This window comes from Oreochromis aureus, unplaced genomic scaffold, assembly GCF_013358895.1.
Source record: "Oreochromis aureus strain Israel breed Guangdong unplaced genomic scaffold, ZZ_aureus HiC_scaffold_42, whole genome shotgun sequence".
Classification (NCBI taxonomy): Eukaryota; Metazoa; Chordata; class Actinopteri; order Cichliformes; family Cichlidae; genus Oreochromis; species Oreochromis aureus.
In genome coordinates this window covers 57,441-68,665 of record NW_024108940.1, presented here as the reverse complement: position 1 = coordinate 68,665, position 11,225 = coordinate 57,441, and the positions used below count along the sequence as shown (strand labels likewise).

The window sequence follows — 11,225 nt, the reverse complement described above, 5'->3', positions numbered from 1 at the left end:
CCCAGATGGTGTCAGCAGAAAGGTTTGGGAACTGGTCAGTGTTATGCATCAGGATGAAGTCAGAAACATCATCAGAGAGGAGAAAAGTATCTTGAGACTAGGAGAACACTTGTATTCAAAACATGGACATGACAAGACCAAACATGAGTACATCAGACAAAAATGCGAGAAATAGGACGATTACTTCTGCGCCACGGGAAGCAGGGACACTGAAAAAATGGAGGATTTCTATGTACCTTCAAATTTCAAGTTTGTGGTTGAAGCAGTGAAGGATGTGGCTGGCTTTGATGAAGACAAAAACATCTACAGAGCTCCATCATTGGCTCTGAAACTGGGCCATAGTCTCAAGAAGATTGCAGATATTCTTGAGTGTGAAGCAAAGATGGCAGATTTTCATGATGAGGAATTTCTTAAGAATCTGAAGAGAAGCCGGGATCTTTATGAGAAGAAATGGGATGTGTGTGTTTCATCTCGTGCCCTGCAAACTCTAAAAGAAGGAAAATGGAACACTCCTCAACTCCTCCCTTTCACCGAGGATGTAAAACCATGCATATGTATCTTGATAGGTACAGAAAAGAATACCAAACCAGACTTGCCAGTGATCCCAATAAGAAGAACTGGTCAATGCTGGCCAATTTGACTCTTTATAAGTGATACTGTTTAATCGCAGGAGAGAGGGTGAGGTATCAAAATGCCACTAACTGCATTCACCCCTGCGAGACACTTCAGGAGTCCATTCGGATTTGGCAGTAGGACTTTCAGAGTTTGAACAAAAACTTTGTCGCCATTTCCAGCGCATCGAAATAAGAGGGAAAAGGAACAGAAAAGTTCCTATCCTCTTAACACCAGACATGCTGTCCTCAATGGAAGCCTTGGTTTCACATCGGCGGACCTGTGGTGTGTCTGATGAAAATCCCTTTTTCTTCTCTAGACCTGAAGCAGACACTCACCTCAGGGGATCGGATGCCATCAGACAGATTGCAAAGGAATGTGGAGCGAAGCATCCAGAAACACTGTCCTCAACTAAGTTGAGAAAGCATGTGTCCACACTGTCGACAGTCCTAAACCTGAGAGACAATGAGATGGACATCCTCGCAAATTTTCTAGGCCATGATATCAGAGTCCATAGGGAGTACTATAGACTGCCTGAAGGAACACTTGAGTTGGCTAAAGTCAGCAAAGTGCTCATTGCTCTAGAACAAGGCCGACTGTCAGACTTCAAGGGAATGAGCCTCGATCAAATCCAAATTAATCCCAATGGTAAACAAAATGTTCTTATTTTTATTTCAGAGTAAATGTCTTTTGTGCTACATGGTTTTCTTATCACTGCTTTACAGAAGAAATGCAGGAAGATGTGGAAAGTGATCTTTCAGAGACGGATGCATCAAAGGAGTCATCTTTCAGCTCCTCAACATCGAGTAGGTGACAGGTTTAACTGTTTTTAGCATCCAGCCATTTACTGCATATAAAAATAGATGACATTGATAGTTTTTAAATTTGTAGCAAAAACGTGGAATCTTATAGTGGCAGACTGTTAACAGAGGGGACAACTGAAACCTCAAAGTACATGCCAAATTGTTCCAAAGAGTTTCTCTCATTTTACTTAGTTATCACATGAATGTATGTTCAATTGTTAAATTTTCTGATCAGTTTGGTTTGAAGTGTACTTAAATGTTATAAAAGGCTGTGAGCTGTCATTACTGACAGCTGATTTCAGTTTGTTTCTGGCAGGCGGATGGACAAGAACTGTATCCCTTGCTGCACTGCCCCATCACTATTGTGCAGACACTTGATCCAAATGATAAGCAACAGATGTCTGCGCTTGTTGTTATGGCTTAATATTTGAATAATGCAAAGATGTGGAGACATGCCATTCATCTTTACATACAGTTAATACCTCTAACAAAAATACATTGCGTAGTGTGAAGGCTGAATGGGCACACAGTTCAACCATATACCATTACTGACTTCTTTGACTTTTGACTTTTTGTCAAAGGATCCCAAAGATCGAGAAGTCAGCCAACCACTGATGAGTTTGATGAAGCACCCACAGGTATCCAGCAGACTAGGGATGGGTACCGGTGTCCGGTGCCATGATGGCACCGGTTCTGACATAAACGGTAGTAACCAGACCGAAAAGCAGCGCACATTTCGGTGCTTTATTTCGGTGCTTTTTTTTCCTGAGCCAATTCTAGCCAATCATTTTACGTTTCCGAGGATAGTAGGCGGGCCAGGTACGCACGTTCTTTTAGAGCAGCGCGCTACAGATTAAAAATGCCCAAGGCGAAGCGGTCAAAAGTCTGGCTGTACTTCACAGCAAAGATGCAAACTCAGCAGCCTGCAACAAGTGCTTTAAGCTGATACTGTGATACTGTCAAAGGAGGTAACACCTCAAATCTGATGAAACACCTGGCGACGCATAGCGTTTTTTTTTAAAGCTGAGAAATGCGCCGTGTTTGATAGCTTGCTGCAAGACCTCACACCGTGCACATCTACTGCGGGTGTGGTGCCTGTTATCGGACCCGGAGTTAGCAACATCCCCAAAACCCAAAGAGTAGAGTCCTGGCCCCTAGCCCTGTCAGCGTAGCAGAAATGATGAGGATGATGATGGCAGCAGCAGCCGTTCTCCTCTGCGTGAGTAGCTTCATGTTGTTCGTGTGTAATTAACGTTGAGTATGCTAACCACATTATTACATTAATGCATGTAAGGTGAACTAGCAAACAGCGTCGTAGTTACATGCGGCTGTCTTCTTGTTTGATGCCAGATACCCCTTCACCCTGGCCAAAAGGCTAAAATGACCAAAGAAAAAGTGGAAAACAGTTAAACATGAGATGTTTTTGGACAAAGTTTGTTTTTTTTTCCATTGTTTAAGCACTACTTCCAGCCAAGAGTGAGACCATATATGCCCTATAGCTGCAGAAAAGGCTAACATTGTTATCTTTTACAAAAAACAGCTGAACATGAGAGGTTTTGGACAAAGTTTGTGTTCTCCATTCTTTAAGCACCGGTTTGAGCACCGTTTAAGCACCGCACCGTTTCAAAAGTACCGGTTTGGCACGGTATCGGATAAAACCTAAACGATACCCATCCCTACAGCAGACTAACCAGATGGTACCTTTTTAATTATTTTGTGGTTGTTATAAACACAGAAATTTAAAATGTATATATATTTATATATTTTTTTAACAGGATCCTCAACACCTAAGAGAAGAAAGGAGACAGGATCTGACATTGATGACCCTAAAGAGGGTACTTCTCACACCCACCGCACACCCTGTTTTGCCTCAGGTACCTGTCTTAATTTAGCCTCTAAGCAAGCTTCACAAATACCTAAAAAAAAATTACAGAATTTTGATTGTGCTATCTCAATTTGTTAACAGGAACTTCAACAAAGGAAAAGGAGTCTGACACTGATGCCACTAAAATGGGTAATTTACACACAAACTACAGAACTTTAAGGCCCCCACCTTCCTTTTTGAAACCTGCTTTTACAAATTGGTAGAATTAAACCAAACAGGAGCACAGAGAGTATAGAAGTTCTTTTTTTTGGGGTATATTTCAGTTGTGGAAACCTGATAACTTTTTGATTGGTATGACTGTCTAGAGCATCCATCCATCCATCTTCATCCGCTTTATCCGAGGCCGGGTCGCGGGGCAGCAGCCTAAGCAGAGAAGCCCAGACCTCCTCTCCCCAGCCACCTCCTCCAGCTTATCCGGGAATACCTAATGCGTTCCCAGGCCAGCCGAGAGATATAATCTCTCCAGCGTGTCCTGGGTCTGCCCCTGGGCCTCCTCCCGGTGGGACATGCCCGAACACCTCACCCAGGAGGCGCCCAGGAGGCATCCTTGTCAGATGCCCGAACCACCTCAACTGGCTCCTTTCGATGCGGAGGAGCAGCGGCTCTACTCTGAGCCCCTCCCGGATGGCCGAACTTCTCACCCTATCTCTAAGGGAGAGGCCAGCCACCCTTCGGAGGAAGCTCATTTCTGCCGCTTGTATCCGCGATCTCGTTCTTCGGTCACTACCCACAGCTCGTGGCCATAGGTGAGGGTAGGGACGTAGATCGATCGGTAAATTGAGAGCTTCGCTTTTACACTCAGCTCCCTCTTCACCACGACCTGTCGATCTCCGGCCCTTCTCCCATCACTCGCGAACAAGACCCCGAGATACTTGAACTCCTCCACTTGGGGCAGGAACTCATCCCCGACCCGGAGTGGGCACTCCACCTTTTCCGGCTGAGAACCATGGCCTCAGATTTGGAGGTGCTGATCCTCATTCCCGCTGCTTCACACTCGGCTGCGAACCGCTCCAGTGCGAGCTGGAGGCCTTCACCTGATGAAGCCAACAGAACCACATCATCCGCAAAAGCAGAGATGAGATTCTGAGGCCACTGAAGTGAAAGCCCTCCGCCACTTGGCTGCGCCTAGAAATCCTGTCCATAAAATTATGAACAGAACCGGTGACAAAGGGCAGTTTCTGGCGGAGCCCATCACCCACCGGGAACAAGTCCGACTTATTGCCGGCAATGCGAACCAAACTCTTGCAACGGTTGTACAGGGATCGAATGGCCCGTAGCAATGGGCCAGACACCCCATACTCCCCAAGAACACCTCCCACAGGACACCCCGAGGGACACGGTCGAATGCCTTCTCCAAGTCCACAAAACACATGTAGACTGGTTGGGCAAACTCCCATGCACCCTCAAGTATCCTTGAGAGGATAAAGAGCTGGTCCAGTGTTCCGCGACCAGGACGAAAACCGCATTGTTCCTCCTGTATCCGAGGTTCGACTAACGGACGAACTCTCCTTTCCAGCACCCTGGCATAGACTTTCCCAGGAGGCTGAGGAGTGTGATCCCCTGTAGTTGGAACACACCCTCCGGTCTCCCCTCTTAAAGATGGGGACCACCACCCCGGTCTGCCAGTCCAGGGTACTGCCCTGATCTCCACGCAACATTGTAGAGCGTGTCAACCAGGACAGCCCTACAACATCCAGAGCCTTCAGGAACTCGGGCGGACCTCATCAACACCAGGGCTCTGCCACCAAGGAGTTGTTTAACTGCCTCAGTGACCTCGCCCCGAAATTGGCGGGTCACTCCCTCATCCCCAGACTCTGCTTCCTCCTCGGAAGACGTGTCAGTGGGATTAAGGAGGTCCTCAAGTATTCCTTCCACCGCCTGACAATTTTCTCAGTCGACGCCAGCAGCGCCCGCCAGCACTATACACAGTGCAGGTAGAGCACCGCTTCCCCTCCTGAGACGCCTGACGGTTTGCCAGAATCTCTTCGAGGCAGTCCGAAAGTCTTTTTCCATGGCCTCTCCGAACTCCTCCCACACCCGAAGTTTTTGCTTCAGCCACTGCCCGAGCCGCATTCCGCTTGGCCTGTCGTTACCTGTCGGCTGCCTCCGGAGTCCCACAGGCTAACCAAGCCCGATAGGACTCCTTCTTCAGCTTGGTGGCTCCCTTCACCTCTGGTGTCCACCATTTGGTTCGGGGATTACCACCACGGCAGGCACCAACCACCTTATGTCGCAGCTCAATGCAGCAGCTTCAGCGATGGAGACGCTGAACATGGTCCATTCGGACTCAATGTCCCCAGTCTCCCTCGGAATGCTGTTGAAGCTCTGCCGGAGGTGTGCGTTGAAGATCTCGCGGACTGGGGCCTCTGCTAGACGTTCCCAGCACACCCTCACTCACGCGCTTAGGTGCACCGGGTCTGTCCAGCGCCCTCCCCGCCACCTGATCCAACTCACCACCAGGTGGTGATCAGTTGACAGCTCAGCCCTCTCTTTACCCGAGTGTCCAGAACATATGGTCGCAGGTCTGGTGATACGATTACAAAATCGATCATCGACCTGCGGCCTAGAGCGCCCTGGTGCCACGTGCACTTATGGACATTCTTATGTTCGAACAAGGTGTTCGTTATGGCCAAACTGTGATTTGCACAGAAGTCCAATAACAAAACACCGCCGGATTCAGATCAGGAGGCCGTTCCTCCCAATCACGCCTCCAGGTTTCGCTGTTGTTACCCACGTGAGCACTGAAGTCTCCCAGCAGGACAACAGAGTCTCCCGGTGGGGCACCTTCCAGCACCCCCCCGAGGGACTCTAAGGCTACGTTCACACTGCAGGCGAAAGCGCATCAAACCGATTTTTTCCCCCTATGCGACCCGTATCCGATCATGGTATGACAGTGTGAACGGCACAAATCCGATATTTTCAAATCCGATCTGGGTCACTTTCGTATGTGGTACTGAATCCGATATGTATCCGATGTTTTAGAAAGCGACTGCTGTGTGAACGGTCAAGTCGCATTAAATCCGTCTTTACGCCACTGACACAAGACAGACGCCAATTATCAGCGCCGGAGAAGACATCGCGAACGATTTCCTACCATCCGGTGAAACTGTTGGGAAGACAATGTTGGAGAAATGTGAACATTTTATTTTTACTGTATTTTCTGCAGATTCTGACAGAAATCTGCAACTATCCTTTGAAGCACCGCTCCTCTAAAACAGCAAAAACGATCATTATTAGGTCATCTACATTATTATGTAAATAACAAAATAACTTAAAGCAAAAATCTGGAAACATAAAGTCCGAATTCTTTATATTAAGGGCAATCAGTCAAACAATATTGTTTGCTCTGGGTCTAAACAGAGCGAGTTCTGTGTGACATCTTCTTTTGCGATGCGGGTCGCTTTGAGCGCTCACACTGGAGAGCGTTTGATGTCGCATTTTATGTGTAGTGTGAACAGGCAGACAAAAAATCGGATTTGATCAAAAATCGGAATTGAGCATTAAGACCTGCAGTGTGAACGTAGCCTAAGAAGGCTGGGTACTCTGAACTGCCACTCGGCGCATAAGCGCAGATGACAGTCAGGACCCTTTCCCCGACCCTAAGGCGCAGGGAACAAACCCTCTCATCCACCGGGAAAAACCCCAACGTACCGGCAGCAAGCCGAGGGGATATTAGAATACCCACCCCAGCCCGCCGCCTCTCACTAGGGGCAACCCAGACTGAGACAGAGTCCAGCCCTCTCTAGGAGACTGGTTCCAGAGCCCAAGCCATGCGCGAGAGGTGAGCCCGACTATATCTAGCCGGTACCTCTCAACCTCACGCACTAACTCAGGCTCCTTCCCCACCAGAGAGGTGACATTCCATGTCCCTATTGCCTGTCTAGAGCAGATTTCAATAATCCACAAGAAAACCACAATTTCTGTAATTGTAACTGGATGTACTGAATGTACTTTGGTAGGGGATACTCAAAACGATCAGTCTAAAAAAACTTCTAACCTACTTTCTAAAGAGCCTGATAGCACTATTGTTGCCTGTATTGTGTAACCTTCTTTGTACCCTTGCATGCTTATTACTGTTAGCTTTTTCTATTGCTGCTAGCTGCTTTCCCACCATTTTATTTTCAAGCCACGTCAGTTCAGTTGGCATTAATTCTCTGCATATAGAGAACCATGAATGGGTAAAATCATTTGCTTCAACCTTTGTCATTCTTTTCCTTCAAGAGCTCTGCCAAAAAAAAATCACACATTCTTTAACTGAAGGAGAACTGGACTAGGTATTTGACTGACAGTGTAATATTGAAACTTTTTAAATATTTTAAATTTTAGCACAGATGAGTTAAGTAGCAGGGTGATAAGACTGTACTGCATTTCAGTCACAATTTTGCATGTTTTTCAGTATTTGTCTTCTCTGTTCCAGGGTCACAAGGTACATATTTTTTCTACTTACACAGTTTACTCTTCTTCCCATAGGACCACCAAGATTCAAGCAAGGACAGTGGACCACAGATGAGCCTGATGGTGACCACACTACCGCAGGTATCCCACAGACTTGAGGCTTGGCATTTGCCCACATTTCTTCTTTACCCATTCCCTTTTCCACACAACAGCTAAAAAGGCTATACTAAAATAAGCACAGATTTGCTTTCTTACCCTAATAATGCTTTTATTTCAAAGTTGTACAAATGTTCTTAGTACAACCTATCTAGACTTGATGATGACATGATGATGAATTAATAATGATTAATGTAACAAGGCAGTAAGAAAAACGAGGTCTTTCAGTACAAGGCTTTCGTCAGCGTTACAGTAGACAAAATGTGTGCCAAATTTATTAAGGCTGACTACTTCTGGTTGATTAGCTGGTTATTAGACTCTTGTCCAAAAGACTGTTACTGGTCAAAGAATTTACTGTTGTTACTTAACAGAAAAACACTTCTTCCTCTGTCAGCTCTTTTTGAGAGCTCCAGTAGGTGAATACTTTTACCTGAAGCAACCAAAGTCATACAAAAGTCTTTATGTCATGTTAATTCTGGACAAGATCATTCCAGGAATCAGGGCTCTGTGTCAGAAAACATGTTTGGCTAAAACTAGGTAATCCAGGTTTTCCATTTCAGAGTGAGGGTGGATGCTGAGTCAGACCCTGTAAACCTAACCTTTTCTTTGACTCTCTCCTTCTCCTGGTTTATCTGAAATGGCTGACTTGCATTTTTAATCTTTTTCTCATCCATAAAGTTGCCATCAAAGGTCATAGTTGAGTGGTTTAGTTTGCAGAAATTTACATTTTACAGACATTGTGAGATAATAGTCTGTACTTAACAAGACCGCATTTTATAATGATTTACCAACGTAAGAATGGAAACAGAAATGACATCAGATTTACTATCAGTTAAAGATGAAATTTATAGCCCATTTACCAACTCTGGATGGCAGTACAGCTGTTAGGCTGGTAGTTCCAATGTATTCAAACATTTCCTGTGCGTTACTGTTTAAAAAATCCTTTTAATAGCATGTAGTGAGTGTCATCAGATATGACATGCCACAATATGTCATTTTTGATGACAAAGATGTCATACTGATGCAAATAAATACACTGGGTACATCCTAATTCACTAATTTTCTTGTTCTTTTTTTTTTTAAAATTGAAAGTTGGTTTGATTCTAACTCTTGCAGGCCATCTCAAAGCTCTTATTTCTGTTTGATGAGTGAGGCAACATTCACAGAAGCAGGCTTCACAAAAGTAGTTTTCCAACTGACAAGCCACCCTATTTATATATTATTGATTTTTTATTTTATTTTTTTTTTTTTTTGAAGTGGCTGAGCAAACTGGTCTAATCAAGGGTGGGCAATCTCAGTCCACGAGGGCGGTGTCCCTGCAGGTTTTGGATCTCACCTTGGGTCAACACACCTGAATCACATGATTAGTTCGTTACCAGGCCTCTGGAGAACTTCAGGACATGTTGAGGAACCACTAAGCCATTTAAATCAGTTGTGTTGGTTCGAGGACACATCTAAAACCTGCAGGGACACCGCCCTCGTGGACTGAGATTGCCCACCTTGATTAGACAATCTCAGTCCACGAGGGCCGGTGTCCCTGCAGGTTTTGGATCTCACCTTGGGTCAACACACCTGAATCACATGATTAGTTCGTTACCAGGCCTCTGGAGAACTTCAGGACATGTTGAGGAACTAATTAAGCCATTTAAATCAGTTGTGTTGGTTCGAGGACACATCTAAAACCTGCAGGGACACCGCCCTCGTGGACTGAGATTGCCCACCCTGGTCTAATCCATCACATAATCACTGAATTTCATACCAATGATGGTGTGTTGGATAAAGTCGGTCTGTCAGCAAGAAACACTGATAACTAAGTTATTTCTACTCACAGGAGATTGTTTCTAAGCATCTGATTTGATCTTTGAAATTTCATTTTGTCAAACATTTAAACTAAATGGTTTCTAGTATTATGAATATGCTAGAATATTTTGTATTATTAAAAAAAAAATAAGTTCACAATTAGAACTTAAGTACATACTGACACTCATTCTGTAAGTGGATTCTGTGTCTCTGAGCAGGATGCAGTATGAATCCAGATGGCAGCTTGTTACTTATCTACAGGTGCTAAAGTGATAGCAGGATACAGGAGAAAACAATGCTGCTTTCAAGTGTCTCTATTATTGTTAGTCTCAACTGTTAAAGCTGACTGACAACTGAACTGTGATTAGCTACCTCACTTGTTAGAAATGGATGTTTCCTTACATTTTCTTGCATCTATCCTCCATCCTTCTTGGGAGGTACTCAGAAGCAAGGAAAAATGCAAATGATAGAAAAATGTAGGCAGCTTCAGGGACCTAGAATGTATCCACATATAACTGTGATAAAGAACCTAATGTGTAATTTGCCAGTTCACTGAGAGATTTCTTTTATTAATATTCTGAAAATTCATGATTTAACTGGACCTCAACAGCTAAGAGGAAACAGTGCAAAATTTGAAAGTGATTACTCTAAAACTGAAGCTTCTACCCTTTTAGTTTTGTCTTAATTTATCTTAAATTAATTATTACAACTGTATTAAGTCACTTTCATTTCTATTTTAGGAACATCAAAGAAGAGGACTTGGACATCAGCTGAGGTCCAAGCTGTGGAAAAGACACTAATGTCCTTCATTGAGTCTGGTAAAGTACCAGGAAAGTCAGACTGCGTTGCCTGTATTGAGGCTTCACCGAAAGCACTTAAAAACAGAACCTGGACAGCGGTAAAGTTCTATGTGAAAAATCGAATCACTGCAATGCAGCGTAAAGCTGCAAAAGAGTTTAACAGCCTAATCAGCCTGTTATTAATTGTTCATTTGTGCCTTGTTTGCCCCTTTGCAATGTTTTTACGTTCTGTGCTAGACCAATGTTTTTGGACGCCAAAAAAAAACGTTTTGAAAGAATGGAACTCATCCATTTTAATTAGTTTTAATTATGTTTTGAAAAGACATTCCCGTTCTGACATATCTAAAAATGCCACCTTGCTTATCAGGGAGTACGGTCTTATATATACTTATATTTATACTTGTATATAATATGATATATATAGATAGAGATATATATAGAGAGAGCGAGAGAGAGAGAGATATAGAGAGATATATAGAGAGAGGGATATAAATATATATGTGTGGGGTATATAGAGATATAGAAAAATAGATATACACATACACTGTTTGTTGGATGTAAGGGGACTGAATGTTTAACTTTAAAAGGCTGAAATAAATGTTATGTGAAGGCATAAGCTCAGTTTGTCTGCCCATTTCGTACAGTAGGTGACTTCTTTTAACCGTCAAATGTGGTTTGGAAGAAAACATTGCATGTGGTGGTTTCGGGAAAAATATTGTTTTGTTTTCTGTTAAAGCAGATCTGATGCTTCATATCTGATGAAAATCAACTGAC

The 11,225-nt window shown here is 44.0% G+C and overlaps 1 protein-coding gene across 1 annotated transcript; it reads left to right on the top strand.

The window, feature by feature from the left end:
* Positions 1 to 217: 217 nt before the first annotated feature.
* Positions 218 to 10,597, top strand: LOC116317228 (the record flags this gene model as incomplete). Its single annotated transcript, XM_039607804.1, has 8 exons — positions 218 to 566; positions 721 to 1,260; positions 1,338 to 1,418; positions 1,997 to 2,053; positions 3,191 to 3,289; positions 3,382 to 3,429; positions 7,771 to 7,836; positions 10,392 to 10,597. Coding segments are annotated over exons 1-8 (1,446 nt in total), but the record flags the coding sequence as incomplete, so codon positions are not given.
* Positions 10,598 to 11,225: the final 628 nt, after the last annotated feature.